The 15,984-nt window shown below is 48.7% G+C and overlaps 1 protein-coding gene across 1 annotated transcript; it reads right to left on the bottom strand.

The window, feature by feature from the left end:
• Positions 1–50: 50 nt before the first annotated feature.
• On the bottom strand, positions 51–13,779 carry CEACAM18 (CEA cell adhesion molecule 18). The gene is made up of 6 exons (XM_065534795.1): positions 13,624–13,779; positions 11,693–12,040; positions 10,056–10,328; positions 8,101–8,380; positions 6,192–6,327; positions 51–752 (listed from the first exon to the last, which is right to left on the bottom strand). Exons 1-6 carry the CDS (start codon positions 13,673–13,675, stop codon positions 687–689), a joined length of 1,155 nt encoding a protein of 384 aa, XP_065390867.1. The 5' UTR covers positions 13,676–13,779; the 3' UTR covers positions 51–686.
• Positions 13,780–15,984: the final 2,205 nt, after the last annotated feature.

Raw genomic sequence — 15,984 nt, 5'->3', positions numbered from 1 at the left:
TACTTCACTCAACATAATGTCCTCTAGGTTCATCCGTGTTGTTCCAAATAACAGAATAATGTATTGAGTATTACAAAATAGCTAAAAGAGAGGAGTTTAAATGTTGTCACCAAAAAAAATTAAATATTTGAGCTGACGCATGTGCTAATCATGCTGACTTGATGGTTCCATGGTGCATCCGGGTGAGGGAGCCTCACTGGGACTGCGTTCAGGTCGCTCAGGTACTCAGGGCAGGGATGGAATTTAATCCCTGCCTGATTCTGAGGTCTCTTCTCTCATCAGGCACTTAGTGAAGCAACCACTGATTGGGCACCCCTTGGCCGTAAGTTTGCAGCATCGCTGTTGATTTCATGGGTGAAGAAATCTGAGAAGCTGGAAGTGCAGGAGCTGCGGGAGTGGGCGCTTGGAATTAAAGCCCAGCTTTGCGCATGGCCCGCCCCGGCCTGCACCCCATTGGCCAGCTCTGATTGGCAGATGAAGTGCCCAATGGCCACGCTACCCATAACATCATCTTCAGGTCCTGGGTGGGGTCTGCAGACCTCCTGCTGGAGCCTCCATCTCCAGGCTTCTGTGTGACTGGGCTGGGTCCCTCTCTTGCCGGTCCCCTCCAAAGAGACCCTGGGCCCTTTCCAGACTCACTGGCCCTATGGGGACCCCCAGCCCTTCTCCATCACCCTCTCCTCTCCTCACCTGCTTGCCCTTCCGGTCTTGTCCTCAGGTCTGAGGTGGATACTCATGGAGCCTGATTTGCCCTGTGGGAAGAAATCAAGGAAGAAGTCACATCTCAGGTCCCTAAGAAACATGGGAGAGTCCTGGGTAGAGAGAGGTGAAGGTGCCCAACTTCCCACCAAGTCCAAGCCCAATTCCTCCTCACATGGGACCCTGTGGAGGAGATGGTCTGAGGGCTTCACCTCTGCACCAAGAGTCCTCAACATCTCCATACTTTTAAAGATTTCGGAGGGCACTGGAGGAAGATGCCATTGTGTGGGGGAAAGAGGCCGGGTGAAGCTGAGGAAGGAGTTGGCACTGCTGGCCTAATTACGAGGGATCACAACAATGATGGAAGCAATAATAGTAATTTACTTCACACCGATTATATACCAGGCACTATAGCTTATGACAGGGTTATCTTTAACCCTCCCAACAGCCAAGCAAGACAGATACTTTAACCCATTTGCAGATGAAAAAATGAGGGTCCAGAGAGGTGATGTTACTTGCCCCAGGTCACGCAGCCAGAACATAACAGAGGCCAGTATTCCCAACCTGGCTTCTCTGATTCCCAGACCCCTGCTCTCATCTCAGACAGGAGGCCTCAGAACATAGACACCATGGCGCCTTTGAAAGGAACGGGACAGTGGCGTGGGGGTGGTTCTGCCAGGGGGTGGAAGATGAGGTGATTCAGATACACTCTTTGAAATACCCTTGAGCTTTCTTGAGTTTATCACAATCAGTTTAGAATTGCACATTGATAATATGATGGCCTTAATAATAATATCTGAGATTTTATGAAGTGCTTACTGTGTACCAACACAGTAAGGTATTTACTAGTAAGAGCTTGTTATTGTTCCAAGGTATTTACTAGTAAGAGCTTACGTTATCCCCATAGGAGATATCCCTGTGAGATTTGGACCAATGTTAGTCCTATTTTACATATGGCAAGTAAAGCACAGACAGGCTGATTGCCTGCTATCTCATTGTGTGACCGACGTTGTAGGCTCCTTGGTGAAGGGACCATATAATAATCATAACTAGGCTCAGTATCTAAATACTAAGATAATTTAAGATGCATCTTCTAAAGTCTTTAGATAGCGTAGTGAAAACCCATACACGTAGGCTGTATGTCTCCTCAGCTCCCTCTTGCCTCACCATTTATTCTAGGAAATGCCACTCCTATGACTTTTGGGTGGTATCCAGATCCAATCATGATTAAAATATGAGTAACTCCAGGGTGATCTCTGGGGGAGGGAGAAGGGGAGCTGAAAGGAGGGGGCTGGATCATGGTAGCTGTAACATTACTGGGGACAGGGAGGGCAGTTTGTTCATCTTTTGTTCATCAGAGGCCCAAGAATAAAGCCAGGCGCTTGGTGAAATGTGGGGGTACCGAGAAATTGAATGAGGGACAAATGAATGAGTCACTGAGGTTGACTTAATGTCAACCTCATCATCCAAAGTTTCACTTTGGATGTCTCCATTAAGTCAACCTCAGTGACTCATTCATTTGTCCCTCATTCAGTCTCCATCAGTGGCTTTGAACACAGGGATAGAAACCCCTGGAAACTTTTCATCTGAAGAAATTTGAGTGGAAGCAGGATCATTATGGACAGAGGCACTAAGGCCTGTTATACTTTTAGGACTCACAAAAATGTTTCAACTTCTTCTAAAATCAGAAGAAAAAAAAAAACTGAACACAATCCACCCCATATTTTATACATGTTTATATTAACAGAGTTGTAAAATACAATTTTTAATATTTTTCTAGAGGAGGGCCCACAAAAGCAAAATGCATCCCTGGATGGAATCCATTCTGTAAAACAGAAATGGCCCTGCTCTTAGGGGAATGAGGAGGGAGCCTGGAGTCCTGTTCACACGAGTTCCCTGCCCCACTCCAAACTCTGGCACCTTCTACAGCCCTTCTGAAGAATGTGGCTCCAGGTCCAGGAGGGGCCTGCTCCCAGGGAGGAGCCCACCCTAAGGCCGGGGCCCACCCCTTCTCAGCTGAATTCTCTGAGACCTGTGTCTTGAGACCACTCTTGAAGACTAGCCAACAGCCCTGCATTTCCAAGACCTTGCTGACCTCCCAGGCGAGGTCTAGTATTTAGATATTGAGCCTATTTATGATTATTACATGGTCCCTTAGCAAAGGAGCCTACAACATTGACCATACAGTGAGATAGCAGGAAGTCAGCCTGTCTGTGTTTTACTTGCCATGTGTAAAATGGAACTAATACTGGTCCCAACCTCACAGGGATATCTCCTATTAGGATAAAGTAAGCTCTTACTAGTAAATACCTTGGAACAAGGGTTGGTACACAGTAAGCATGTCAAAAAATATCAGAGATTATTATTAATACCATCATGGTTTCCGTTTCTGCCCTTGACCTGAGACCCTCCCCACTATGTCATGGCCACTCTCTCCGTCAGCTTTTGCAATCCCCTTTTCTGTGCTCTTCCCTGAATATAAGAATTCTGTTTCCACCTCGAGCTCTCTTCTATTCCCATGCAGCATAGTTCCTGGGGTTGGAGTGAGGGACAGAGGAGGAACTAATTGTTGTCTCTTTCTACTTTTTCTGGTTTGGTTTGGTTTGGTTTTTACTCTTTAAGAGCATTCTACATAATTGGTTTACAGCAGTGCTGTCCAATAGAACTTTTGGCAATGACGAAATGGTCTATATTGGCACCATCCAATCTCATAGCCACAAGCTGGTGTGACTGAGGAGTTGGATTTTTTACTTATTTAATTTTAATTCATTTTAAACTTAGTCACATATGGCTAGTGGCTACCATATTGGTTAATTCATGTTACAGGCCTTTTCTTTACAGTTTATTTACTTACTTATTTTTGAGATGGAGTCTCGCACTGTCTCCCAGACTGGAGTGCAGTGGCGTGATCTCAACTCACTGCAACCTCCACCTTCCAGGTTCAAGTGATTCTCCTGCCTCAGCCTCCCAAGTAACTGGAATTACAGGTGACCGCCACTACGCTTGGCTAATTTTTTGTATTTTTAGTAGAGATGGGATTTCACTATGTTGGCCAGGCTGGTCTCAAACTCCTGACCTGGTGATCCCAATGTGCTGGGATTACGGGCGTGAGCCACCGTGCCAGGCCTATTTATTTATTTTTCATACAGGGTGTCTATTGTCCAGGCTGGAGTGCAGTGGCACGATCTCAGCTCACTGAGCCTCTACCTCTCGGGCTCAAGAGATCCTCCCACCTCAGCCTCCTGAGTAGCTGTAACTCTAGAAGCACTCCACCACTCCAGGCTAACTTTTCTATTTTTTGTAGCAGCGAGGTTTCACCATGTTGCCCAGGCTGGTCTCAAACTCCTGGGCTCAGGTAATCTGCTTGCCTCAGCCTCCCAAAGTGTTGGGATTACAGGCATGAGCCACCATGCCTGGCCATTTCTTCACAGTTTAAATTCAATTTAATGTTAAATGAAACAGGCACTAAATCTCACTTAATGTTTAATCTTGCAATTAGATGAACTTTCAATATAATTTTGATCTCACAGTTTGTATTTCAATTACATTTTCATTTAGTTTAAAATTTTAGATGAAAATTAGCTCAATAAGGCCTGGCACGGTAGCTCACACCTGTAATCCCAGCACTTTGGGAGGCCGAGACGGGCGGATCACAAGGTCAGGAGATCGAGACCATCCTGGCTAACACGGTGAAACCCTGTCTCTACTAAAAAAAAAAAAAAAATACAAAAAAATTAGCCGGGTGTATTGGCGGGTGCCTATAGTCCGTGCTACTCCGGAGGTTGAGGCAGGAGAATAGCATGAACCCGGGAGGCAGAGCTTGCAGTGAGCTGAGATCGTGCCACTGCACTCCAGCCTGGGCAACAGAGCAAGACTCTGTCTAAAAAAAAAAGAGGGAGAGAAAGAAAAAAGCAAATTAACTCAATAAACAAAAGTTTTAATCTGCAGGACACCTAGACATATGTGAGGGTCCTTGAGGACTGAGCTGATCTCAGGTGAAGGAAATTGGCCCCAAGAGATGAGGGCTCTCCTTCCTAGACCAGGGGGCTCAAGTAGTTCCATCTGCTGCTCCCACTTTAGTCTTAGTAGGAAGGAGATGCGGTCTCTGACTCTGGAAAAATGGCATAAGAAACGGCCACCTTCCTCCTGGGCACAATGATGCAACCTGCTGACCCAGCTGCACCCTTGGGCTAAGATTGTTTTTAAGGCTCAGAGGCCTGCCTGTCACCCCAGAGCTCACAGAAAATTGTAGGCATTGTGCTTCATCATAATCATCACCATCAGCATTGCGTTTGTTACCGCCATCATTAGCACCACCATCACCATCATCACCACCATAATACTATTGCCACCATTATGGCCATCATCATCACCATTGTCATCATCACCATCACTACCAATGTCACCACCATCACTAGCAACACTAGCATCATCTTTGTCATCATCATCATCATCGCCACCATCACCACCATTACTATCATCACCATCATCACTATCACAATAATGCCATTTCCACTGTCAATCTCTATCATCATTGCCATTTCCACCATAATCACCACCATCACCATTGGTACCATCATCTCCATCATTAACGTCACCATCCTCCCAAGCTTCACTGCACTTTCTAATATCTACTCCACTGACTCTCAACCAGGGCAAACTTGCCTCCCATGTGATCTTTGTAGTGTCTAGAGACATTTTTTGTTTTCTGAACTGGGGAGGTGGTGGTTGTTACTACTAACATCTAACGGGAAAAGGCCAGGAATGCTGCTAAATGTTCCACAATGCATAGGACAGCCTTACTACCTCCTCTTCCCCATCAGAGAGTTATGGTCCCAATGTTGATAGTGCTGAGGTTGAGAAACTCTGGTCTACTCTATGCTGAGAATGCTGCAAGTCCCCTTTTCCTCCAAGATGTGTCTCTAATCCCCACATCACCCTTCAGGCAGGAGTTGCTCCTTGCATTCTTCAGCTGGGCTGAGGATGAGCTATGAGGAGAAGTGACCTACCCAAGGTAACCTAGCCTACAGGTAGCAGAGCTGGGGTTTGAACCCAGACCTTAACCATCCCACCACCCAATCTCTTCTCCCTGCATGGTTGACCACTGATATCTGTTTCCCCAACTTCACTTGGTAGCAAAGGATGACTATGTACCAGGAATTGACATGCACACCTCTCATTTTTTTACCTGTCCCTCTAGGTAAATCTTAATATCACTTTTAAACATAAAGAGAAGGGAAGTTGCTGGACAAAATCCTACAGCTATTTAGAAGCATGACTGGCTCTAAACCCTCTCTTGCTTCCATCAGCTTCAGGTCCTGGGGGCTGATCTCTCTGCCCCACATGATCCCTGACAACTCAGTTCCTGGCTTATCCCTTCCCCTCTGGTTCTGCTTCCCCTCTGGTTCTGCTTCCCCTCTGGAGGGAGGGCTGGCTCCTGAGTCCCAGCACCCAGCCAACATCCCACCTTTGACCCAGAGCAGTGAGGGCACCTGATTGAGTAGTGGTTGGTCAGAGCATAGATCAGGCCTCCACAAAGTTGGACGCCACCCAGCACCGTCAGCACGATGAGGAACACCACCATGGATCCTGAGATGGAGAAATCTCGGTGGACAACAGGTAAGATCCCTGGAGGGATAGGACACCTGGGGGTCAGGACCACGACTGATCCATTCATGCATTCACTCATCTCTTCATCCACCCACATATCCGTTCTTCAAAGATTTGTCAACATCTATTATCCGCAAAGCACTGTTCCAGGTACGAGGGATTCAGCAGCCAACAAAACAAACTCCTGCACCCATGGGCCTGACGTTCTAGCTGGGAAGTGGACAGTGGACAATTAGGCAAAGAGATGTCTCACACTGCAATCAACCATAAGTGAATAGAGAAGAATAAACCCTCATAAGGGTAGAGACAGTGACCAGAAGGTGGGTGTGTGACACAGGGTCATTAACTCATCCATAAGGGGAGAGACAGTGACCGGAAGAGGGGTGTGTGATGCAGGGTCATTAACTCATTGCATAAATGTTCACTGAGCACCAACTATGTGCTACACACTGTGCCAAGCACTGAGGATAAATGGAAAACAGGAAGCTCGCCCAGGGTAGATCACCTAAGGTCAAGAGTTCAAGACCAGCCTGGGCAAAATGGTGAAACCCCATCTCTACTCTATCGACTCTATTTTGTAAAAATACAAAATTAACTGGGCGTAGTGGCATGTGCCTGTAATCCCAGCTACTCAAGAAGCTGAGACAGCAGAATCTCCTGAGCCCGGGAGGTGGAGGTTGCAGTGAGCCGAGATTGCACCACTGCACTCCAGCCTGGATGACAGAGTGAGACTCTGTCTTTGAAGCTTCTGCCCTCCTGGTGTTTGTAGTCCAGGGCAAGAGAAAAACATGAATCGATGGCTCAGAGGGCTGCATGCACACATCGTGTCTGGTGCATAGTAGGTGCTTAGGAAGTAGTGTGGCTGAAGTAAAGTCTGCAGACCACATCCTGTAATGTCTCCTGTACTTTCTTGCACAGTTTCATTTTATTCTCACAGCACCCTTTTCCTGCAGGGATTCTTATCCTTTCATTACAGTTGAGGAAACTGAGTCCCGGGTTCATGGAGATGGGTAGCAGCAGAGTGGGGATTTGGACCCCAGAACCTTGGGCTGCAGAGCCCCTGAGTTTACCTGCCACACTCCTCTGATCTCTCCCTGAGCACGTCAGTCTCTCTCCTTGATGCAGAAGACTGGACACATGGTTGCTGAGAAGATGCTTTCCCCATTTACAAATTCACTCCCAAGCCAAGTTTCTGACGCCACGGCCATGCCCAATCTCTACTCCTCCATCCATCCCTCCTCCATCCATCCCTCCTCCATCCCTCCTCCATCCATCCCTCCTCCATCCATCCCATCCCCACGTCTTTCTAATTCCTCATCTTGGAGCAGCTGAGGAGAGCAGTTGAGGGCATAGGCTGTGCCTGCCTGGGCTTGAATTCCACCTCTCCCATGGGTTATGGAGCAATAGAGCCTTGAATAAGCACTCAAACTCCATGGGGCTCAGTTTTCTCACCTGTAAAATGGAGGTGATGCTAATCACATTCACTTACTGCATAGAGAAATGGTGAGGGTCACACAGGTTAGAACAAAGGCGGGCACATAGTAAGTGCTCAGCCAATGTCTGCTACTCTTATCCACCTGGGAGTCACCCTGACTCTGATCTGAGGACTTCAGAGGATTCACAGAGGAGATAGCTTTGGACCCACACCTCAGAGGACTGGGAGATTTCACCCAGAGGTTGTGAGCATGTCATGGCAGGGTGGAGGTGGCGTTCCTGAGGGTGGGCACTGCCTAGCAGGGCATGGAGGCAGGAGATGTGCAGAGTGTGAGCCTGGACGGGGAGCTGCTGCACTCACGGGGGGCCTGGATCCTGACGTCCCTGTACATAGTCAGCTGTGTCATGGGGTTCTCCACGATGCATCGGTAACGGCCTGTCTGCTCCCAGGCAAGACTCGAGAGGTTCATCTTTGCGTCTGAGAAGTTCAGGAGGGAGCCATTGTGGATCCAGTGGTACTTGAGATCCGGGAAAGAATAGCAGATACACTCCATTTCCACTTGGGAGCCGATCTCAGCCATCACAATGCCGTCGAAATCATAAGGATTGCTCCTCAGCAGCACATAGTCGGGTCCATCTGTAGATACAGGGCAGGAGGCCCGGGGCTGTGTTTCTGACCCCTGGGTGTCCCGTCTCATGAAGTCCTCCCCCAGCCAGGAGGTTCCCCACTGTGCACCTCAGGCTAACCCCTAGACCTGCTCCCAGCAAGGCAGCTATGTCAACAGCAATAACCATTAATCTATGATTAAGGAACTACTAGAGGCCAGCCCCATGGTGCTGTTTACATCATAATAAAATGGGTGGAGTAAAAGCCAACACATGAGGCTTACTGTGTGCCAGGCACGATTCTAAGCTCTGTGCCTGTCCCCACATTTGTTGAATTCCCAGAACAACCCATGTGACTGGTTCCACTATTGATCCATTTTATAGGTGGAAAACAATGAGGCTCAGAGGAGAGGATTAGGACTTTATGACTCCAACTGACACAGAAGGATTCAGCCAGTCTCAGGGCCCGGGAGCAACCGCCCTGAGCAGCTGCAGCCTCTGGATCCTGGGTCTTGGTTCCAAGCCTCTGACCTGTAAACAGCTGTATGGAGGTCAGAAATTGTTCACCCCTCCACCCCAGCTTCCACGGGACGGGTGCCATAGCCTGTGCTTTAGGAAATCTGACAGACCGCCGGAGTGGTTCCAGGAGATGTGAAAGTGATTTTAGATTTGTGATTATGTTTTTCAGTTGAAAGATGTAGAAGAGTTTATTAAACTCTGTGAGCAGTCCTGGAATATTGGGGGGGAATTTAAGTGTTAATGTACTTATCAGTTCAGCGTATTAGATTTACAAGAGCTGTCTGAGAATTTGTAGGGATTTTGCTGGGTGGTGAACTTGCCCTGGTAGGCAGCTAAAGGGCTATAAAGAAAAAAGAATGTATGGAATGCATAACTGAGTCTTTAAATAAAGCTCTCTGTTTAAGGTAGCATAGTCTGTTCAATTTCAGTGAAAGAGAGTGACAGTGACTACACTAAATTTAGCAGAAAAGAAGAAAGAAATTAATGAGCAGAATTTGAAGGCTCAAGGGGCTTGAAAACTTAATAATTGAACATCAATTTAAGAAACAATGGTTTTGGCCGGGCGCGGTGGCTCACGCCTATAATCCCAGCACTTTGGGAGGCCAAGATGGGTGGATCATGAGGTCAGGAGATCAAGACCATCCTGGCTAACAAGGTGAAACCCCGTCTCTACTAAAAATACAAAAAAAAAAAATAGCCGGGCGTAGTGGCGGGCGCCTGTAGTCCCAGCTACTTGGGAGGCTGAGGCAGGAGAATGGCGTGAACCCGGGAGGCAGAGCTTGCAATGAGCCGAGATCGTGCCACTGCACTCCAGCCTGGGAGACTGAGCAAGACTCCATCTCAAAAAAAAAAGAAGAAAAAAAAAAAAAAAGAAACAATGGTTTTAAGTTGTTCCCTCTTTACACAAAAAGCAGACCTCAACAAAGGCACACTGACCATTTCTAATCTGAGAAGTGGGGACTGGAGTCTCCATTGCAAACTCGAGTGTACCATGGTTCTGAGTAGCAGGGGCAGCTCCCAAGGTCACAGGGCTCAAGAGCCTGAGCTGATTCCAACCCAAATCGAGATGGCTGCAGGCTGGCCCAGGATGACCCCTCTCTCCAGCTCAGCCTGTCCTAACCTATGCCTATCCCTAGAAAGCCCTGAGCCCAACCCTGGCTTCAGTCCCAGGAGCCCAGACCACTCACAGGCCACAGTCAGAGAGATGCGTTCACTTTTCTGAAAGATCTCTGGGAAACTCTCTATCACGCACTGAAGTGTTCTGTCATAGCGGCTGACCCTGCGGATGACGAGGGTCTTGCGGTCCGGGAAAATTGCCATCCGGTCACTGCTAGAGGTCGGTACATCATTCACATACCACGTGATGTTGGTGACATTGGTGTGGCAGTTGGCGACCACGGAATCCATATTCTCCACCAGGGAACTGGCATTGACGGAGATGCCCGGATTGCTTCCCAACTCTGGGTGAAGCAGGAAGGAGAAAACAATTACAAGTGGGGTCTGCTTCCCCAAGCTCTGCTCCTCTCCAGGGGACTTCTGGGCATGTTGGAGAGAAGCCAAGAGCTTTAAAATAAGTTCTGGCATCCTGGCAAGGGAGCTGAGAAGGGCAGAGGAGTAGGCACAGGGCAATGAGTTTGCTGAGGTGTGGGCCTTGCCTGAGCCATTGCCATGCTGTCTGCTGTCATAATGGTGAGCTATTGGCATAAACATGTGACCTAATCATTGTTTCTGAACCCCCAAACCAGGAGCCATGAGAGGTTCTGAGTGAGAGGTGGCATTTGGCTACACAATACTGCCCCATTATTTGAGTCCCATTCAGTTTACGAATACTCCCTCCAATGCTACAACAAGCCACAATGGTGGGTTCCTCCCCACTCTACAGATAAGGAAACTGAGGAACACAGAGGGAACACAAATGGGCCAAGGTCATGTGGTATGTATTTGCAGCCACTGTCAAATGCAGGACTGCTTGTCTTCCAACTCCACCCTCTCCTCCTCTAGCCCTCAGAGTCCCCCAGGAGCTGTCCATGGTACACATGATTCCAGGGCGGCTCCATGATTCCCACTCCTGGTGTCATGCTCTGTATGCCATCCTTCTCTCGAATGTGAGTGGGACCCAGGAGCTGCTTCTAACCTGTGGAATATGACAAAGGCCAATGAATGTCATTCCCATCATTACCTGCTGTTACATAAGACTCTGTCCTACCAGACACTTCAGCTGGCCTTGAAGACACAAACAGCCATGATGCGAAAAGACTGTGGACACAGCCACATGGCAGGGAACTTCAGCAGCCTCTAGGGCCCAAGGGCCTCCATCCAGCAAACAGTAGGCAGCCCCCGGGCCCTGAGTCCCACAGCCACAGGGAAATAAATTAAGCCAGCATCCTGAGCGAGCCTGGAAGCTGACTCTTCCCCGGTCAAGCCTCCAGATGAGACCACAGCCCTAGCCAAAGCCTTGTAAGACTCAGAACAGAAGCCTCAGCTCAGTCATACCTGGACTTTTGATTCAGCCGTACCTGGGCTTTGGGCCCCCTGGAAACTGTGCAATCATGAATGGGTGCTGTTTTAAGCTGCTATGATTGTGGTTGTTTGTTATGGAACAGTAGAAAGCTTATAAATACACTGACAATAAATTTGAATCCTTTGAAGGTAGCGAGTGTCCCATCACCTTGGGAGAAGCTGGTCAGCCACCTGCTGAGGCTCCTATTGTCATTTAGAGGTGGGTGAGGGAGGGGGACAGTATGACCTCTAAGCATTCACACTTCCAGTGCTGTCACTTCTAGCTCTCCTTGGGGGTCGGGAAACAGAGCACCTGCTAACCCACCTAGAACCTCCAGCCAGCCAGTTGCTCTTTGGGTCTCATTGCCTGCAACCACCCGAACAGTGTAGTTTCCTGTGTCATTTAATGCAGTGGGCCTGATCAACAGGCTGCCTTCTCTGTTCACTCTTTCCCTGCCAGTGTACATGGGCCCAGGCTGCTCAGCATTGGGCGGTTTGTAGCTGATAATCATGTTTCCCACGCTGTCGTTTGCACCCCGGTACCAGTTGTATTCCTGAACATCCTCAGGGACGTTATCCAGGGCCAGGAGAGTCCGATATCCCTTGATCCCCAGGGTTTGGGTGATGAAGATTTGGCCAGAGGCCTGGCAGATCCCACAGGCCAGCAGACTGGCTGAGGAAGACAAGGAAAAAAGACACAGAGAGATCGACACCATCCAGGGAATGATTCCCAGAAACACTGGTGAATCAGGCAAGAGTTTCTCTTTCCTGGTAGAGTCCCAGCCTGTCCCTTCCTGTGCCTCCCCTCAGCTCCTGCCCTGGTCCATTTTACCCGTATCTTCTCCCAGGCCCTCCTGGCTAGCCACACAGCCTCCAATCCATCCTCATGTGACAGTTAGGTAAATGTTAATAAGCCTAAGTTGTGACCCTGTTCTCCTCTGCTCAAACACTTTCTATGGCTCCCCAGTGCTCTTAGGATAAAGTCCAAACTCTCAGGTGGGCATATGAAACACTCTCAGCCAGAGTTGGTGTTTGTGACTCATCTAGCCTCCTTGTGGAGCACACCTACCCCATTCTGTTCCCACTATGCACCTTTTACTCATTTATTCATGTAGTTATTTATCAGAAGACATGACTGCCATGCTCTATGCCCCAGGCCTATACAGCTCTCTTGGTGCACCACACCTTCTCCCTGACTTCAGGCTTCGCACACACTGTTCCCCATTCCTGGCAGGGACTCCTTCTCCCGCCTCTCCATCTGCATCCTCCTTGCTGACTCGCTTCTATTCATCACTCAGGTATCAGCTTGGATGTCTCCTCCACCCCAGCCTGGGTCAGGTGTCCCTTCTGGGCTTCCCCAGCTCCTCCTGGGCTCCCCTCATCCTAGCCCTGAGCTCCGGGAATCCTCAGAGTCTGGCCACATACCTATATCTCGCCTTGGGCTGTGGGCTCAAGGAGGGCAGGGCTGCCCTGTCTCAGTCACCACTGAGTCCCCACACCCCCCAGCACAGGCTGGACACAGGGGGAGCTCAGTAATGATTGTCTGGGTGAGAAATGCTCCCCCGAGGATGTGCACAGGTCTTTGATTTTGCATCTAAATTCACTGGAGTGGGCGTGAATGGAGGCGGGAGTTGGAGCCTGTTACCACATATGACATGGGCAGGTGTCCACTGCCCTGTGAACCCCAAGCCTGGGCTATTTGGAGGAGGCAGAGATGCCTGAGACCCCAGCTCCAGGCCTCATGTGTGGACACTGGACCTTTTCAACGACGTACATGTGGTGCAGCAGGACAGTCATGCTTGTTGGGGGCACAGAGGGTCCTAGGCAAAGGTGAGGGGCTGGGAAGCAATCTGGCCTGAGAGGTGGTGGAGGGGATGGGGCAGATTGGGGCGCCCAGTGGGAGGTGAGTGCAGGGAGGTGAGGGTGAAGGTCCAAGCTCTTGGTTCCTGGGCATGGATAGAAATACAGGGTCTCTCTCTCTCTCTCTCTGTGTGTGTGTGTGTGTGTGTGTGTGTGTGTAACACCACATCTGTGGGTCTGTGCAGGGGTGTGTCTAGGGGCAAGGTGTTCCCATGTGTGTGAGCTCATGAAAGTCCTGCTGAGGGTCCTGTCCCTTCCTCTCTCCCCAACCCCTGCTCTGGGCGTTTCTTGCTGTGCCCCTGGATGGGGATGTCCCCAGCCCCCTTCCCGCCACTTTGCTCCTAGCTGCCCTTCCCTCAGTCCTGGGAAGCTTGTCAAGCATCCAGCGTCTCTTACCCATGAGGAAGAGCCTCCTCCACAGGCTCCGTCTGGGTCTGGAAAGGTCCATGAGCTGCCTAGGGTCCTCCAGGAGGAGGGGTCCCTCCAGAGACAGAACCACCTCTTCTGCTCCCTCACAGACCTGTGTCTCCTGGCACAGAGGCTGCCGGTCTCATCTCCCAGCCCTCAGGGCAGCCTTTCCTCCCCAGCGTGGACTCTGACCAGCAGGGGTGGGGCCTGGGGAAGACGGCTCTTGAGAGCCCGACCTTATCTTTATGGCTCTATGCTGCCTTTAGTTCATTATTTATTTACTTATTTTTATATTAATTTACATTTTTTTCTCTGGTCATGAAAAAACAGAAAAACACAGGCTCACTGTTGGGAAAACCAGGAAAACCAGAAAATACAGTCAAGCACCTCAAAGATAGGACATCAAACTCCTCAATTGTATGTCCTGTTTCCATTTGGTTTGGTTTTCCCGTGCAGGACCTAGGTGTCGTCGTCGTTGTTGTTGTTGTTGTTGTTGTTGATGGAGTCTTGCTCTGTTGCCAGGCTGGAGTACAATGGCGTGATCTTCGCTCACCACAACCTCTGCCTCCCGGGTCCAAGTGATTCTCCTGCCTCAGCCTCCTGAGTAGCTGGGACTACAGGCTTGTGCTACCACGCCCAGCTATATTTTTAGTAGAAACAGGGTTTCATCATGCTGGCCAGGATCGTCTTGATCTCCTGACCTCGTGATCCACCTGCCTCGGCCTCCCAAAGTGCTCTCTCTCTGCATCACTAAATATTCCTCCCATGACCATTGTGAATGGCTGCCGGGCATGCTCTTCTAGACCTGAACAAGTGTGCGTATCACCAGGTCCCTTTGTGAAAGTTCTCACAAGCCAAAAAAGCCCTGAGAAATACAGTGGGGAAGGCTGTGAAGCGAGGGTTCTCTGACAACAAACTTTCACAGAAGACGCTGCAGAAACCATAGTCTTGCACAAAAGCCATCACAACCTTCCACAAAAAAAATATTTCTGTGACAAGCATTTGGACAGCAACCTCCTGTCCAAACTTGGACTGACGTCACCCTTGTTAAGGATCCTTGTAGCCCAGGATAATTATCTCAAAACATTTATGGGGTCCTTCTCATTTTTCCATCGAAAAACCTTTGTGTTCTTTTATCTCCTCGAACAGGCACGTACTTTACTATAGCACCCAGATTCCCATTGCAATGCCCCGTTCCCGAATACATATCATTTTCTTTTAGAGAGCTTGTCTCTGTTATTTAGGTTGACACTTCGTTGTCGGAGGCTCAGGCTGTTTCTCAAATTCACCGTTCGGAAAAATGCTGTGAGTTAGGAGCGAAGGGTGTATGTGTGCTCCTTGTAGACACGGATCCAAGACAGGGGAGTTGTGTGCAGAAGTCATGAGGTGTGGGCGCCTTGAAACCTGACAGACGGGGAGACAGACAGGGACATAAAAAAAAAGATGCAGGCAGAGTGAGATACAGAGGGAAGACACACAGAGAGAGAGAGAGAGAGCAACTCAGAAATGTCCAACTGACGAGGTCTTTCTAACCATACTTGGGAATGTGTTCGTCTTTCATTTTGATAACACACCCTACTTTTTAAATTACAAAAGGAGTGAATTTGAATTTGTTATAAAATGTTTTGATTTACATACTTACATATTTATGTAATATTATTATTTAACATTTACATATTTATACATACATTTTATATGTACAACTATAGAAGTATGTAAAATAAATATAAAATTATTTATTGTCATTTAATGAATACCTTTTTTTTTTTTTTTTTTGAGATGGAGTCTCGCTCTGTCGCCCAGGCTGGAGTGCAGTGGCCAGATCTCAGCTCACTGCAAGCTCCGCCTTCCGGGTTCCCGCCATTCTCCTGCCTCAGCCTCCCGAGTAGCTGGGACCACAGGCGCCGCCACCTCGCCCGGCTAATTTTTTGTGTTTTTAGTAGAGACGGGGTTTCGCCGTGTTAGCCAGGATGGTCTCGATCTCCTGACCTTGTGATCCGCCCGTCTCGGCCTCCCACAGTGCTGGGATTACAGGCTTGAGCCACCGCGCCCGGCCATGAATACCATTTTTTAAAACCACCCAGAGATACAACCAGCTGTTTTCTACGTGTCTTTTCAGTTTGGGTATGTTATAGCTGGCATACGCATGCACATATGAATCTCTTTTATTGTAGCAGAATTACATCATTACATTTTTGGTTTTGGCTTTTCAAACGTTAAACCCAAGTTCTGTTAGAGTAAGGTGAATATGCTTACCTCTGAATGTCTACTGGTTTTATAAAATATCTCTGAAGTCTTCTTTTGTGCCCTGAAAACGCGTATGAATATTTGCAGCCTACAGCAAAACAC

Source organism: Macaca fascicularis, chromosome 19, assembly GCF_037993035.2.
Source record: "Macaca fascicularis isolate 582-1 chromosome 19, T2T-MFA8v1.1".
NCBI lineage: Eukaryota > Metazoa > Chordata > Mammalia > Primates > Cercopithecidae > Macaca > Macaca fascicularis.
Note: the sequence above shows the minus strand (reverse complement) of the source record. Positions and strands in the feature narration are given on the sequence as shown.